At 39.7% G+C, this 17,766-nt stretch overlaps 1 protein-coding gene across 9 annotated transcripts in view; it reads left to right on the top strand.

The window, feature by feature from the left end:
* Positions 1-17,766, top strand: part of LOC129434222 (trinucleotide repeat-containing gene 6A protein) — a 65,966-nt gene that overhangs the window by 34,934 nt on the left and 13,266 nt on the right. For 5 of the 9 annotated variants that reach the window (XM_073857183.1, XM_073857187.1, XM_073857180.1 and 2 more), the window contains exons 3-9: positions 3,119-3,208; positions 11,427-11,744; positions 12,222-12,269; positions 13,637-16,219; positions 17,046-17,258; positions 17,415-17,566; positions 17,674-17,751. In XM_073857183.1, coding sequence (XP_073713284.1) covers positions 12,224-12,269; positions 13,637-16,219; positions 17,046-17,258; positions 17,415-17,566; positions 17,674-17,751 — 3,072 coding nt within the window. In that variant the 5' untranslated portion in view covers positions 3,119-3,208; positions 11,427-11,744; positions 12,222-12,223. The remainder of the gene's footprint in view (positions 1-3,118; positions 3,209-11,426; positions 11,745-12,221; positions 12,270-13,636; positions 16,220-17,045; positions 17,259-17,414; positions 17,567-17,673; positions 17,752-17,766) is intronic. The other 4 variants (XM_073857185.1, XM_073857184.1, XM_073857181.1 and 1 more) reach the window with 1 other exon arrangement.

The raw sequence follows: 17,766 nt of genomic DNA, 5'->3' as shown, positions 1-17,766 counted from the left end.
TCTCCCTTAAGACTTTTTCAGGCGTGTGAATGATGACTTAATTTGTAAAGCTCATATCATTCTGGGCTTTTCCTATTCATGCCTGTGTTGGGTGGTAGTAACCATTCCAGTCAAAGCTGCTGCTGGTGTAAGCAAATGCATCTCTCTTTGAATTAAAGGGGCTTACAATGCTGACTAAGCTTGGCTGTTTTAAAATGTTCAACAAAAACAATGTAGGTAGGTGTTGCTCTGTGTAACACTACTGTATTGTAGGTGTGAGCAATAAACCCTTGCTTCCACTGTTTATATCTGTCAGCGTGTTGTAAAATGTATTGGATAGCTAGATAGTAAGATGGATACTTTATTTATCTTATGGAGGGAAATTGGTTATATAGATAAAGAGATCCAGAATGCTTTCGTTTGGATTTGTTTTTGTTTTGTTGTGATGCTACGAAGCTTTGAACCGCTGGCTTGCTTTGAACTCCAAGTTAATCATAGACAGTCTTTGAGTTTTTCTTATCAGAAAAATGAACATTGGCCTGCATAGTCACAACCACGTCCACACCTAATAATGCCAGGGACTCGCTAGACCGTAACACTTATGTATTCAGGGTTTGATGTGATGACACGCATTTGTGTATATGTATAGTATGTGTAGTCTTTTGATTCTAATGAGGAAAGTCAAGCCTGAGGTTATACTGAGTCACAAGTTGTTTTATTTCAATTTAGCCTTGAGAAATATAAACACGAGATATTTTTCTTCGCAATGTCTTGGTATGATTTTGACTGGTCATCTTTTCAGCTGGTACTTCATAAACAGATGCCTCTGTCTTTGTGTGTTTGTGTATGGGAGGCTTCTGTTGTTGAGATGGCCATCTGGTTAAACACTTTAAGGAGAAGAGGTTGCTCCTGGGGGAGGGGCAGGGTTGTGCCGTATCAAGCTATCTCGATTGGGTGACTTTACCCCCTGGAAGCGGCTATATTCTACTTTTCACGTCAGATACTCATTTGGCATTCTCACGTATTTATGCTAGGCTGTTTACTTATTTTATGAGCTTGACTAGTCCCTCTAGAAACAGAAGGCAGGGTTGCTTCCTACCCTCTACTTTTGGTAACTGCACTTCATATTGGGTTGCTACATCGGTTGTCATAGCTTATATCACATGGGATTTGGTTGTCAGTTAATTTAGCCACAAAAGTTAACTTTCAAAGCAGTTATATTCACTCAATGGTTTTGTTTACACATCATGTATATGGTATGATGTATATACCAAGTGGTGTTCAAAGCAATTATTTAGTATTGAGAGTAATTTTATTTTTTTCCAGTGACATTAGCATGAAAATCGTGAAATCAAAACTAACCATTTTTTTATAAAAATGACTTGCTCCGCCTCTGTAACGACATTTCTTTTTGGTTGATGTCACAAAGTCCTCTTATATTCAACCATTTCCTTCCAACCTCATTTTGTAAAGTGAAGTCCCAGCATCCTTTTTTCCTTATTAAAGAGCACCTATTGTCCGATTCACGGTTTTACATTTCCTTTGGTTTGATAAGGGCTCATTATAGTTATGCGTAGGTTCCACGTCGATTTCATTTATACTTTTGCATCGTCGTCTGCTTCGACTTGCAAACACGCGCAGACCGCTGGTAGGCAGTAACCACGCATGTAACCCCAGTAGCAGCGCGACCGTCAAAGAAGAAGCTGCTTGGCAAGTTAACCCACAAACGCAGAAGAAAGAGTAACTTGTTGTGTATGATTTGAGAAGACCAGCAATGATGGAAGTAAATAAACAGCGACTAATGTTGCAGTTTAAGTTAATTCACTCCTCAACTTGGCTCATTTTTGTTTTCATCGTTGCAAACGTAAAAACCTATGACGCAGTTTTTTTACCTGACGGGAGGGGTTCTGGTGGACCAATCACAGCGCTTGCGGTCCGCGTAGAACTGACGTGCTGTTAAAATTTTTTGCGAGGTGCACATCACACAACGCACAGGCTACGGATAGCCTACGGGGTAGTACTTACACACGACTATAAGTTAGGCTTAAGTGTGTATTAGTACATTTTAACAATATGCAAAAGGTACAAACCCCAAAGTAAACTATGACGCGGGTTATGGTTTCCAACGTGAATCTCTTTTTTTTTTTTTGGACTACAACAAACACGGATTGTAGGCAAAAGTTTACTTCCTGGGCCTGTTGACGTGGACAAGACCGACATTGTCATAATTTCTCTCGCTTCGTACTCGGCCTCTAAGTTAACTCCTGTTATACCGCGGGGGTGTTGAATGCTTAAGTCAGTGTTTTTAGTAACCGTGGTAAAAGTGGAATAATTGACCTTGGGTGTTCATTATTTTCTTAAAATTCAATGGCCTGTCGTCAATTATTCCTTACTTAGCATTGCATTGTGAGCGAATCTTTCAAACTTGGTAAGGAGCGTCACATTTCTGGCTGATGTCAGAGTTATTCAGGCCAATCATATCATGCGTTTTAGGAAGACAGGGATATCTTGGGGTACAAAATGTACAATATGTGGAAAATAATGTGTTTTTAACCATAAACCATGCAACACATTGTATTATACCAAATACACAAAATAGCATTGTTTTTAGCAATGAAATAGGTGTGCACTTTAATATTTTCACATTGAAATGGATCTGATTTTAAATTGATTTTTAAATGTTGTTTCATGGGTGTGTCACTCTTGGTAAAGTCCCAAAATTAATTCCAGAATGAGCATATTCAGGGTGCACCGTAAAATAACTTGCAGTAAAATCCCGTTAATTTGAGCAGAGTGTGAACACACATGCATATCAATCTGCAAAGAAGCTTATATATCATTCATTTTAATGAGAGAACTGATCTTATACATACATGTTGTGTATCTGGTTTGGCAAGTCAGTGGTCAGGTTTTATTGAGTTTAGGTAGTCCGTAAAAAACCGTTTGGTGGTTGATACGCAGAAGTAGTTAGCTCCTTCCAGAGGACCAATTTCCAAGTGTAATCCTTTAATGAGATTACAAGCTTTCTCCCGTTTACTAAATGCGTTGCTTCATCATTTATTTGAAGATTTTGCTGTGCTTAACTGTTGGGGTTGCTACAATGAAGCCAAGACATTGTAACTTATCCTTTCATTTACAGGGAAATCTTTGAAAACGCGGATGGAGTGTGGATGGATGACAGTGTAGAGCGCAGTGGAATGACTGTAAGGAAGAGGGGGCTGGTTTGAAGGTAGGAATCGTTGTCTGTGTACAGTGTAGATATCAGTAGTTATATATGCAGTTATTATCCCGTTCCATAGCCTTGGCATCAATTACAGTGCCACGTTCGCTAATCAATTGTCATTTTAATGTTTATTTTTAATTTGGAAAGAAAAGCAAAGGAATCTTATCGTAAATCACCATACCTTGCCTTTTATGCGTTCTGAAGCATATCACAAAAACTTGTTAGTGGGTGTAGCACTTTTCCACTGAATGATGTGGAAAGGCTGATAGCTCTGGACCGGTCTTTATCTCTTGACCTTGTCTTCGCTCTCACAGTAGCTTAGGGCTGAAGCCAGCAGAGTGACTAGAGCTGCAATCTAATGTTTGCAAGTTTGTTTAAAAGCTGTCCTTTTTGCGTTCACAGAAATTTAGCTTGTCATGGTGAAATTGTAATGGAATTGATTTAGTAAAATGACTGTTTGTAAGCATGTGTAAAGAGATTGGTTTTAACTTATGAAAATATACAGCAAGGTAAATTCTGCACAAGATCTACAGGGCAAAAATATAAGAATCATGTTTTCAGTATGCACCTCCACCCCTCCCTGGTTACCCCGGGTGACTTTTTAACTTATCTGTTGGCCCAGATGGCCTTGTATCTTCTGCGTGATATGGAGTATATTAAGCAATAAACTTGTGGCAATATTAGCTGCTCTGTGAACAATAATATTTATCTCCTTATTACGTTTACTAGATGTTAAACATACATGTTTATTTTTTATTTCATAAGGCCAGTTATTCCAAAAAGTACCTGCTGGATAGCATTTAGTCCTGATATATAGTTATATAGAGTCCTGTCTTGGCCTACTTTTTCTGACATCAAAGTTAGTAAAAAAGTCCAAAGTTTGTCCTGGTTTTTTATTAGCAAAACCTTGGGGTCAGGAAATGGAAACATTCAAGAAATGATTTGTGGTGTCTGTGCTGAAGGTTTAGTTTGTTGACTAAATCACCTAGCTGTTGCTTAGCAAAAACTGTGCACAATACAGACGTCTGCTTGGGAGGAAAAGATATTGGCAGTGATGGTCTGCATTAACTCATCTGAGCTGGAAAAAGTACTTAAATGTGCCAAAAGCATAACTTTAGAGACGACATTGTTCTGAAAAAGACGAGACCGTCCTGTAGGCACTAATAGTTACAGACTGCTGAAATGACTGACACCAAATATGGAAAGTCATTTCGAGTTTAGACCTGTTCATGCATACTTGTCATTTTAAGACAAATAGCAGACCTGATCATTTTGGCTCTTAAACTTCTGGAAGTCCTTGTGGAGGGTTTCACTTGCATGTGCATTTGACAAATATTTGGACAAGCATTATGTGCACGTTTTGCACTTTGTTTTTGCATTTGATTGTGAAGAATGCACCAGGCAAAGAGGTTTTAATGATGCCCTATCAAATCTGTAACTGAAAGCATTTATACTTTTTTCTGATTTTTCTAGTTATGCAGGCTTGTCATTGAATGTTCCTCTGATTCTTGCACTGCAAGAGATCTGCAGGGTAGTCAACTTGTTGCAACGTGACCACCTGACTTCCTGACAGTTGTCATTCCACAACAAGCAAGTCGAAGCTGTTTGAACAGGAAATTACCTCGAAGAAAAAATAGATCTGTTGCATGATCGTAGCATTGTTCCACACTTTAGTTTCAAACAAACCCCACTTAACCTGTTAAGGCCCCCCCAACTGTTTGCCCACACGAAAATGTTTGCAGCTCCAAAGCTATTTGCAGAATTAACATGAGTTAAAAAGAAAAGGTAAAAAATGTTTAAGTGTATTAAAACTCAATTGTTATGTACACAATATATTTCTGTTTCATAAAAAAACTTCTATAGATGTCCCATAGCAGCTTATAAAATCAGTGGTCTCAAAGAAGCATGTCTAACAATTTTATATTTGTTATAAATTTAAGCTTGACATTACAAAAAAGGAGGTAACCTTTTTTCTTTATGACGACACATTTCCAAACATGGCCACTGGGCTGCTTCTTATGCCCCCTGCTTTCCTAATGATGTAAAATGTGGTAGAAAAATGTGTCTATTACCTAGTGTATATGTATCTAAAACTTTTTTTTCTGTTTAATTTGAAAAAATATTAGACATTTTAATTAAATTTTAAGGGGTGCACTGATATATAGGCCATTGATGCTTGCTATGCTTCTCAATGAATTACGGTGAAATGCCGCGACATACAAAAGCCAGGGTGCGCTCTCGTGCAGAAACTCAATATGCGTTGCAGACGAAGAAAATTACACGCGCAGCTATAACAGGAAATGGCATAAGGATATATTTATACTGCTGTTCTTCAAACCTTTTAAAGGTATTTTCATGATAATCAAGAACATGTATAATGATTTAGTTTGACGAGTGTTACTTTTTAAAATGCATGTTACTAACAGTGATTTCAGATTGATAAGGACATACTGATCAAAAGCCGTAGTACATGAAATAGCTGTGAATAATATCGGCTGTGCGATTCAGAATAGTTAACGGCCACGCATTATTAGTGTATATTGGCATTTATCGGTGCACCCCTAAAAATATTTTTTAATGATTACAATTTCAATGTTTTATGATGCGAAGCTAAATCTCACAATTAATCTAGAGCGAGGTACGCGATGCTTCGCTTTTGGTGTAAATGGCATAACGGATCAGAATCCCTTTGCATTCTTCATAGTAAATCACGCTGCATGCTCACTTTGTTGGAAAACAATATTGAAGGAGGATTCTTTTATACAAAATCCGATAGAAACAATGGACAATGCGTCTATTTTGTCCGTTACGTTTTGGACTAAAACTACAAATGGATATTGTATTGTGAATGCATAGAATGGTCAATGGAGCAGCGCAAGCTAATCTGGAGTTTTTTAATTTTCATTAAAAAAGTATGAAGCGCTCTTATGAATGTACAGGTTGAGATATGCTGTCATCCCACAAAATATAGTATTAATGTACCTAGAGCATTTATTTTATAAAACAGACATCGGATATCAAATCTAAACTAGGGATGCACCGATACCACTTTTTCCATCTCTGATCCGATTCCGATACCCGAATTCTGAGTATCGGCCGATTCCGATACCTGACGATACGATACTACTGTATTTTTCTTGAGCAATTTAAATTACACACAGACACACAGACACAGACACAGACACAGACACACACACACACACACACACACACACACACACTATATAAATGTGTATAGTGCTTTCTGCTAAATCTAGCATAATATGATTATATTATATATAATTATAATTTTAAAGTAAAAAACAATAATTTAAAATGATTTACAAGTTACAAGAACATTAGTAATTATATTTACCATGGCAGTGTTTAGGAGAAAATAAAATAGGCACGTTTGATCAAATAAGTATGCTAAATATATTTTCCTTAATTGCGCAAAAAGTCACAGTAAAAAAGTTTTAGTGTGCAGATGGTTATTTTGGGAATTATGCACTTAACCGGACCTTTTATGCACATTTCGGGTGCAGAATTGATGCGCCTAAATCATATTGAGTGCGCATTTTGCGCAATACTGTGCTTCCTGGGTGCAGCATTGATGCTCTAGAAGCGTCCTCACACTCACATGGGAATCCTCGGCTCGCACCGCAATGGAAAGTTAACATTCATAACTATTAAAACAAAGAGATTAGAGGCATCGTGTGCTCAGCACTTACTGAATTGCATCCATCCAACAGCTTACTGAGACTTTATAAAATCAGATCTTTAAAACAGACTACAGTTATTGAGGGTTCGTGTGTTGAATGACGCGTTTCATCCGTCCGCTTCACCTGTGCATTAACTCAGCACATAGTGAATTGCATCCATCCAACAGCTTACTGAGACTTTATAAAATCAGATCTTTAATAAAGCCTAACGTTGCAGTTATCTTGTGTGTGTGCGTGTGTTGAATGACGCGTTTTCATCCATCCGCTTCTCATCAGTGGATTAACTCAGTTTGCATGTAAGTTATAGTGTTTCTGTGAACATTAATATCTTTAAATGTGCGTTTGTTCCTTCACATGAAGCTATTGAGTGTAAGATGATTTTGATTATAGTACATAAAAACGTTTATGGTGCTTTTATAATACTTTGTCGTTTTAATCGCTTGTCAGTGACAACCATGCGTAACGCGCAGTATCGGAACTGGATCCGTCCTGTTAGTCCGATATCCGATCCAGCAAAAAAGGCCGGATCGGCCCCGATACCGATCCAGAATATCGGATCGGTGCATCCCTAATCTAAACCCTTTCTTATGATATACAGCGTGACAAGCTTAATACCGTTCTTGGGCAATATACATGGTAAACCTAATGGCTTATGAACCAAATCCAACCTGGATTGGTCAGCTTAACATGTTAAAATGATTCAAATGATAAAGTAGACTTCAAAGCCCCCTCACAGAGGCCTTGGCTGAGGTCACTCTCAGGGCCCCAGTACAGGCATTCAGAGGAGCTGGCAAGAGCCAAGAAGTAAAATGACACCGTGCCTCTACATTTTTTCCTTATAAATGTGAAGAGAAGAAATAATGGTTGATGTATTTGAAGGGTTCTGGTAAATCTAGATAAAAAGAGAAAAAAAGAAAGACGTCTGTAAGGTAGAGCTTCAGTTTTTAATGCGCTACAGATAACATGTAACATTTGTAAATCACTTCACAGCTGTTATGTGAGAGGAGTAATAAATTATTCCGCTTTTTAGTTTGTTTAGTGATGGTGCTCTCTTACTAGCTGGATGGTCGTCCTGGTCTCAAAAGGTCAAGATGGTCTCTGTTAGAGGAATTTATTGCCCTCAGTGGATCATCCATTGGCTTTCTTGAAATTTTTTTCGAATGTGAAAATAAGTGGCTGCTTTGTGAGGTCATTCCTACAGGAAATTCCACAGCCAAAACAACATCTATCAACACAGTGCTGGCTTTTCCAAACAGTTAAGCAAAGAGTGTAAGGGTGCTTTGCTTAAAGCAGTATAAAGCTAAAGGTCTGTGCCATGATTGATACACAACATAAGAACTTTAAGATGCTTTTGGCTTTCTGATGTGTTTTTAACAGTATTTAAACCATTGTGTGGTAATTCTCATCCATAGTATTTAAGATGACTGTCTAGGGAAGGGGTCTCCAACCTTTTTATGAGCAAGGGCTACCACAATGGAAAAATCTGGAGGGCTAATTTTTGATATAGTTTACTCAAAACTTTTTGGTTTTACTTGTTGTTTTTATTTTTTACTGGTTGATATGTTTTAGTATTATTTAAAATGTTAAAGGGACATTCCACTTTTTTTTAAATATGCTCATTTTCCAGCTCCCCTAGAGTTTGATTCTTACAGTTTTAAAATCCATTCAGCTGATCTTTGGGTCTGGTGCTAGCACTTTTAGCATAGCTTAGCACAATCCATTGAATCTGATTAGACCATTAGCATTGTGCTAAAAAAATAACCAAAGAGTTTTGATATTTTTTCTATTTAAAACTTGACTCTTCTGTAATTACATCGTGTACTAAGACCGACAGAAAATTAAAAGTTGTGATTTTCTAGGCAGATATGGCTAGGAACTATACTCTCAAACTGGTGTAATAATCAGTGACTTTGCTGATGTAACATGGCTGCAGCAGGCGTATTGATATTTTACGCACTATCCCAAAATAGTCCCCTTGGTTACTTTCAATGGCAGGGGACTATTTTCGGGCAGTGCGTATTATCACTACGCCTGCTGCAGCCATGTTACAGCAGCAAAGTCCTTGATTATTATGCGAGAATGAGAGTATAGTCCTAGCCATATCTGCCTAGAAAATCACAACTTTTACTTTTCTGTCTGTCTTAGTACACGATGTAACTACAGAAGTGTCAAGTCAAGGAAAAATATTGAAACTCTTGGGTTATTTTTTAGCGCGATGCTAATGGTCTAATCGGATTCAATGGATTGTGCCAAGCTATGCTAAAAGTGGTACCGCCAGACCCGGAGATCGGCCGAAGGGATTCCAAAATGGTAAGAATCAAATGTTTAACTCTAGGGGAGCATATTTTCAAAAAAAGTGGAATGTCCCTTTAACATACGTAAGCCAAGCTAATATAAAAAATATGTAATGGATAAATATTACAATTGAGACTATTAATAGAACGTGCTTTAGCGGACACCTCACAGACTCTGTGTGGGCTACCTATTGTTAGCGGGCACCATGTTGGAGACCCCTGGTCTAGGGAATGTCCATTAGAGCCCGACCGATTTATCGTTTTGCCGATTTTATCGGCCGATATGAGCATGTCGCAGATATATCTGTATCGGCGTATAAGCCGCAGATATGCGCCAATATGAATGTTTGTTACAGAACACATTAAATGCATTTGAAAGATGTAAGTACTTGTTTGTCCAGCAGAGTGCGCCATACTGGTTGCTAATGGCGACCCAGATCACTCACTGTAGTGACACCAGCCAATCCCCCACCCCCTTCACTTCAGTCAGTCAGTCTCTCAGTTCAGGTGGCTGCAGTCACGCAGTGTCTTCTTCACAACATTGTTACACCTGGTATTAAGACGCGCTTTGGTCGATTGGATTATAAATGGACAAGAGAGACGCATTCCCGCTTACATTTGGTGTTTTTAATCCGTCTCTTTGTCGACTTGCGAGTTAAAACGCAAGCGGGAGAAATGACGCGAGACGGAGAAATGACACATTTAAACTACGCGCAGCCGTGCACTTATATAACACTATATGAGATTACTGCTGCTTGTGTTGTTAGTTAACACGCTCATTTCAGAGCAATTGATTCAATAAGCTCGCGCAACTCTACACCCTTGCTAAATAAAAGAGGCGGAGCGAAGACGCATTAGTTTTATTAAAGTCTAAAGTTTGCACGGAACCCTGGGTTTGTGTTATAAAAACGTTGTGCACAACATTAAACATAGCGTACATTAGTATGTGCTCCGTCAAGCATTGTCTTCGTAACTGTGAGTGGCTAACTAATTTGTGAAGTACACAACTTACTGTAAAAGCTAATATTAATCAATGACTTCATAAGTTTCTCTTTATAACGTTATTCTCGTCAAAACTGCAAATGATGCAAGTTTTATGTATTTGTTTCTCTTTGTGTTTTAAAGTTATTTATAATAAGTCAAGTTTACTGTTTAGTGCACTGATATCCAACTAATTTTGGATAATAAAGTTTATTGTTAACTTCTTGCCTATAGTACATATCTTTGTCACATCAATATAAGTGTTGGATCACCACATTTGTGAGTGATCACCACATTTGTGAGTGATCATTGCATTGCATTGTATTTATTCATAGTATATTATGTTAAAGTATATAGTGTATTCTATGTACAGTACTTTAGTATAATATACTGTAGTATATACTGAACTATACTGTACACATAAAGAATATCGGCCGATATATCGTTATCGGTCTTTTTTTACTTTCTAATATCTGTATCGGCATCGGCCCGAAAAAACGCATATCGGTCGGGCTCTAATGTCCATAATTCCAGAGAGAGAGAGAGAGAGAGATGCTAAACCCTCTCAGGGCATCTAGCATGTTTTCTTGTAAATGAACATTCTGCCAACAAACTGGTATTTCTGAATGGCTTGAGGCTGGGATTTAGTCGATTTGATGCGAAAGTATTTGATGAACGTATAATATGTGCGGAGAGCAATAAAATATGTTCAGATGTATATAAATAGGATAGATAAGTAAATATTCATATGAATTGAATTTTAAGTACCGTCTTATTTAGAATTAGGTCAATTGTCTGATTTTTCCCAGTCTGGAATAAAATTTGTGAACGTTACGTTTTTGGTTTTAAATTTTTTGAATGTAGGTGTTGTTTACAGCTTTAAAAATGGGATTCATTATACAAGATATAAATATCTTTTTTTTTTTTTGCTTTTTTATTGCGCTTTACTCAATGGTACTCAAACTGGGGGCCTCGAGTTGGTGCCAGGGGCCCCCAGTTTTATTACATTTTATAAAATACAGTAATTTATCAAAAATTCTGTGTAATTAAACCTTAGAAAAAGCAATACGTTGTATTGTTTAATGTTTTGTTTAATTAAAATGTTAAGTTTGAGAACCACCAACTTATGTAACTTATGTGATTTAACTTATGTAACTCCTTCGCTTCTGGCACTTTATAGAAATCTATAAAATCAGCATATTTGAGACAAATATAGTTAAAAATATCTGTTGTTATTTTGATTTTCAGTGCCAGAACATATCAAGTCCAGTTTCAGCCAGCCTCAGTCTGCCAATTAGAACAGCAGCATCTCAACTGTAACCTGCGCCATCAGCAATGCCAAGAGGGCCCAAGCCAGCGGCCAGCCCCAAACCCTGCCTCGGTACCCGCTCTGTGAAGATCCGCCGCATCTCTGTCAGCACAAATAGAAACAGCTGTTGAAGTGTGGGCAGTCCCTCACGGTCCTTGCTGCCACCCTGGGAACTCAAGTGCAGCTTAATTCTAGCCAGGCAGGGGAGCTTACGACTGAGAGGCCTTTACTACACTGCGTCCAAAGCCACCTCTCAGGTACCAGAACAGTGCTGAATAACCTTGTCAAAAACATTTCCTACATATGCAGTGAGACCTTTGATATTAATCCCTATATTAGCAATCTCTAAAGGATTCAGGTGGTAAAATGCAGGGCAGGAAGTTGCTGCAAAATTAAATTAAGATTAAATTTTATTTAAATGGATAAATTCTAGGCTTGAGTGTAAAAAATATTATAGTCATAAACTTGTAAATCAACTAGACCAACAAATTGGCTTGTTAGCTGCTCTGTTTATTTTCTGTACTGTTTTTAATTCTAAGAGTTTGGTTTATTTCATGTTTTTATTAGTTGTATTGGGTTTGACCCTGATTTTGATTCAATGTATTTAATGCATTCTGCATGGTTTTAGTTTGTGGCCTTAGAAATTTAAAAGACAGACTTGTAGCTACCATGTATCCATTTATCTTAACTTTCAATTCTGTTAGCATCTCATAATGTCACCATTTGTTTTATAGGCATGGCTCCCATTCGGGATTCTGTCAGCCACTCCCCTAACCAAACAGGTGACACATTTTGCTTATTTCTCACATTGTGCTATGGTTTACTGTTTTGTGTAACGTTTGTCAAGTATGTAAATTCTGGAAAACCTATTCAGCATTTATTAAGTATGTAGATTGCCTCAAAATGTATAGTAAATGCATGAATACAGTAGTCTGCAGACGGTGTTGTCCAAGCACTCAAAGTGTAATTTTGAACCACTCTAAATATAGCCATTTGCTTTGGCACTCTTTGTAAGAAAAATGTCATAAGATCTTGGCATAGGTAGCCTGACTTGCCCTTTTTTACTTGCCAAACCTCAGTTTTTCATGCGTTATGTAAGGACAAACCAGTTGTGCTGCCAACAGTTTCACAGAACTAACTTTCCTGAAGTTTATACAGTGTAACCCAGAAGACTGTGCTGTTTGCCATAAAAACCTACCTTTTTATTATCTTTTTATTGATAAGTTATTTCTTAAAGTTGGTGAATGAGAAATAAAGATACTAGATAGAATAACGTTCTTTAATAGTGTAATTTTCTTTTACTCAGGTCAGTGATATTCAACAGAATCTTAATCAGAATCATTTGATCATGTTATGCAAACTGTGACCAACAGTGAGACTTCATGTTTTGTTGTTTTATATCTGTTGGTTAACACCGCCAGAGAGAAAATTCTCAGACTTGGCAAGAAAATCGCACTCCGGGAAGCTTGGCAGCCATCTTGCAGACAAGATTAGGCTAGCAGAAAACACTTTTATTTCAAGAAATAAAGCAGTTGCATTAGTATTGTAGTCTGGTGGTGCCACACTGCAAAATGAAGGAACTTGCAGAGACTTCAATTTCCATCGTGCTGCAGAGCGTCTGTCTGTCTTTCCCTCCTCTATCTACTGGCAGGCAGCACGATCCTGCTGCTGCAACAAAATGGTGGCAGCTCTACTACTGTTTCAGTCTGTCTTAAGTGAGACACCTCTCAGCAGGACGGAGATTGGGTCTATGGGCATTTGGCCATTGTCAAGTAATGCTTAAATAGACAAATGATTACAAATTGTGATCACTCTACCAAAGTTACAGTTTCCTGTGCCTTGTCCAAGAGAGATGTTTGGTGTGTAATGTTATTGTATTGCGTTTACACAGAGTTTGTTAGACATTTTATTAAGGGTATGGCTAAAATGCAAATGTCCTTGTTACTTCTCAGTTTATCTTTTCAAGTTCAGGAAATGCAGAGCTTTAACACAAAACTGAGACACATTTTAGTTTAACGCTGTTGTGATTTTTGCTTTGATCTGTTGTGTGTGCCTTTGTTCTGTTTAATTCTTTTAAACATAAATATACTTTATTAGAATAAATAGTTGTTTATTTGGAGCTCATTTAACCTTTTATTTACACCCACAGGTTTAGAACATGCTGGACTGGAATCTCAGTATGAAAATTCACCGTGGAGCTCTAGTTCACCTTGCAGTGACTCAAACAGTAACTGGGGAAAAGTCATTGTAGATAAAGGACCCTGGTCCTCCATCACTGGTAGCGACCCAGAGTTAGCCTCAGAATGTATGGATGCTGATTCTGCCTCCAGCTCTGGGTCTGAAAAAAATCTAAGTATAATGGCTTCTGGAAACACTGGCGGTGACAACAATGGCAATAGGCAAGGATGTAGTCAAGGTTCTCATTTCATGGTTGCAAATGGCAGCAATAATGTGGCTAATGGGAGTGTTAAGGGGCCTTGGGGTGTATCCAATGGCTCGATGCTAAGCACATGTCAAGGCTCCACGGAGGGCCCCAGCAGCAAGCTGGTAGAAAGCAGCCATGGCAAAATTAATGCATGGGGCACCCAAGGTTCCTCAACCAATGGAGGTATAAATCCAAGCACTTTGATCCCAAATGCCAACCATGGTGCCTGGCCCATTCTTCAGAACACCGGGCCCAACCCCCATGGTCCTGTTGGGAATGGTGGCACCAACACTCAACTAAGCACCATAGGTCAAACACCCTGCATGCAGAGTATCAACTCTAAGATGTCTTGGGGATGCCTGCAGGAAAATATGTCTGAAGCTGAAATCAATGGTACAAGCAAGGTTCAAAGCGGGCAGCCTCAAAACCTTAACACTGAATTTAATGGACCAAATAACACTACTAACATGATGACCTCTAGTTTACCAAACTCTACAGGTTCAATACAGATGAATGAACAGCCCCCAGGGCACCGAGCCTGGCCTATGAACACAGGGGGCTCTTCTCAGCTCCCTATTTCTTCAGTCTCTAATGGCACTTCCATTTCTCAACATGGCAACAGTGAGGGAATAAACAGCGGGTCTTATGGTACAGCATGGGGCATTCCGCCCAGCACTAATTACTCTGGAGACAAATGTCCTATCCCTAAAGGCCAAGCTGTTGGCGACACTGTGAATGCAACTCTAATGCAGTCTGGAACCAATGGTTCCTCTGTGAGTGCTGCTTCTTTAAAAAATAATAATAGTGGGATGGGTGGTCGTGGAGGAGGATGGGACTCCGCGTCCACTACCTCACAAAATATTTCTTGGGGTGCTGGCAATGGTGTGGGCCCAGCTGGGATCCCTCGACCTTGGGGAAGTGCCTCCTCCTCCTCTTCATCTTCTTCTTCATCCTCTTCAAACACTGGCACTAAGGTCTCAAATGGGGAGTGGAACACTTTGCCCAGCAACAGTCAGCATTCCAATGATGGCACGAATGGAGGCAGGAAGGGAACAAATGGATGGAAATCCTTGGAAGATGATGCTCTCGGTATAGGGAGCTCTGGTCAGGCATCACAAGGCAGCACATGGAACAAATCTACAGGCAGTGAAGGAAGTGGAGAGAGCTCAGAAGGTCGCAGTGAGAGGGACGGACAGCGTAGCGGCAACCGAAGAAGGGGTAATCAACAGGGCATGATAAATGCAGCTCTTTCTAAAATTGAAGTGGATCCCAGGGTCCTGTCCAACACAGGATGGGGACAAACCCCAGTTCGTCAGAACACTGCCTGGGATGTATCCAATCCTGATAAAAAGCCAGGAAATGGGCAGGTGGGCTGGGGCCATGCTCCACCTAAGGCATCTAACTCAGGTGGGTGGGGAGATGGACCCAGCAACAACAGTAGCGATTCTTCCATGTCTGGGTGGACTGAACAGAAACCATCAACTGGCTGGGGAGAAACCAAAGGACCTGTTGGGCAAAGTGGTTGGGAAGATGCTCCTTCTGTTACACTGAACAAGAATAGTTCCACATGGAATGGTAGCAATGATGAAAAGCCCTCCTCTTGGAATAATGCACAAAAAGCAAAGCAGGGATGGGGAGGTCCCTCTGCTGGAGATGGATGGGGTGGAGAAGGCCCAAAAGGAAACCATTGGGTAGAGCCCCAGAAATCTGGTTCCGGGGGCTGGGACAGTGACAGTGATCGTTCTGGATCAGGCTGGAGCGAGACAGGTCGCTGCAGAACAAGCAACACCTGGGGCGGCAGTGGAGGCACAAACACTCCTGACCAGAGTGCTTCAACCACAGGATGGGGAGAACCGACCAAGACCAACAATCAAAACCAAGCCTGGGGCGAGCCAATCAAATCAAGCCACTCCAACTCTACTTGGAGTGACACCACAAAACCGAACAACCCTTCTGAGTGGGGCAAATCCCAAGATACCAGCATGGGAACATTCAGGAGTGGCAACACTCCTCAGACTGGAACCCCTGGTCAGAACAAGCCTACAGGATGGCTGGGAGGCCCAGTTCCTACTGCCTCTAAAGAAGAAGAATCCTCTGGATGGGAAGAGCCATCTCCTGAGTCCATCAGGCGTAGAATGGAGATTGATGATGGTACTTCAGCATGGGGAGATCCCAACAAATATAATAATGGTAGTGTAAACATGTGGAACAAGAACACTGCTGGAGAGCAGGATGGCATGGCTGTTTCTCAGCCCCCACAAGCCCAAAGCTCCATGGCTCCAAAAGAAAAGAACAGCAGCAGCTCAGGTGAGTGTCTTTCTATTTTGCAGTAGCTTTGCAATTATTACTCACCCCTCATATTTATCTTTAGTCATGCAGTCATCCCTTTGGAATTTGTCTGGATGTGCTTTTTCCCTCCCACCCCTTTCCTCTAATACCAGTTGCACTGACAAAGCTCTGAACTTACAAGTGAGTGCTTGTGAAATGTGCATATGGTTTACCCATTGCAGAGGAATATTTTCGAAAGGTTGTTTTGGTTGAGATAAATGTCTGTGTCTTCTTTAATTATTTGCAGGAAGTGTATACTAAAGGTGTATGTGCAAATAATGTTTCCACTTCATTTGGAATTGGCTGTGGATGAGCAGTGCTCAGGGGAAAACTAGGTTTGGGTTACATTGTAGTCATGTGGCAGCAACTTGAGCAGGAGGGCACACATGAACAGGGCTATTTTTGAGGGAAGTATTTAGGGCATATGCGGGATGGTGAAAGTGCAGAAACCTCAGTGGTTAAATGTGAGCTGATCCATCAGTACGACTTCAGAGTAAACAAAGCTTACATAAGCATGTTTATGTAAGGGTCAAATTTGGGTCATTGGAAACTTCAGTCCAAAAGTGCAGTCCAATCACACTTTGAAGTTTAAGATTATTTTTATGTAAACAGATTTAAGTTTAAAATAGCACAGCGCCTTTTCTGCTACCATTTTTATTACAACTCTAATTCATTCTTGTTCTGATAATAACATAAACAATTCACTCTGCTTACTATTAATATCCCCTCAAGCAAATGTGCAGAGGATTATAGCATTTTGCACTATTGCTCTTTGATGACAGCAGTTTTTTTTGTCTGGTCACAGGATGGGGAGAGCCATATGGTGGGTCACAAAAAATCGAGTCCTCTACCTGGGTTGATCCTGCTGCTCCACCACCTGTCTCTGTGGACAATGGTACTTCTGCTTGGGGTAAGCCTGTTGATTCAGGCTCCAGCTGGGAAGTACCAGGGAGGGAAAACTCAGGAGGCAATGGCTGGGGCAATGCTGCTGTAGGGCAACAGTCACAGCACAAGTCTGGTATGTTACATATCTTATGGGGACAAAGAGCTTATTACATTTGCACTTCAATGTCAACCATATCATTAAACAAAATAAGTTTTACTTAAATGAAACTGTTTTTGCCGTTCTTCTAAAGGGAACTAGGTGTACAATGACAGATTTTTTTGTCTTTAGGATCCAAACCTATGCAAGACAACTGGTGTGGAGAGGAGATGTCCATGGCAGGACACTCCAACTGGGGGGAAGAGGAAGAAGTAGAGATAGGCATGTGGAACAACAATCCACAAGAAACTGGAAACTGGTCTTACAAGAAGATGCCTCCAAAGGTAATACATTACAGACTTGATTTAACTCCTTCACTTAAGTTACAGTTTGGTAAAGACATACAACATGGTCAATTGTGATTGGTTACTCAAATTTTTTACCTTCTCAGTTGAATAAAGGACCCAACAAGCAGGACGATTCTCCATGGATGAATCAGTTTGTGAAACAGTTCAACAACATGTACCCTGTAAGAAACACTTCA

Source organism: Misgurnus anguillicaudatus, chromosome 19 (genome assembly GCF_027580225.2).
Source record: "Misgurnus anguillicaudatus chromosome 19, ASM2758022v2, whole genome shotgun sequence".
Lineage (NCBI taxonomy): Eukaryota > Metazoa > Chordata > Actinopteri > Cypriniformes > Cobitidae > Misgurnus > Misgurnus anguillicaudatus.
This window is presented reverse-complemented; position numbering and strand designations above follow the sequence as displayed.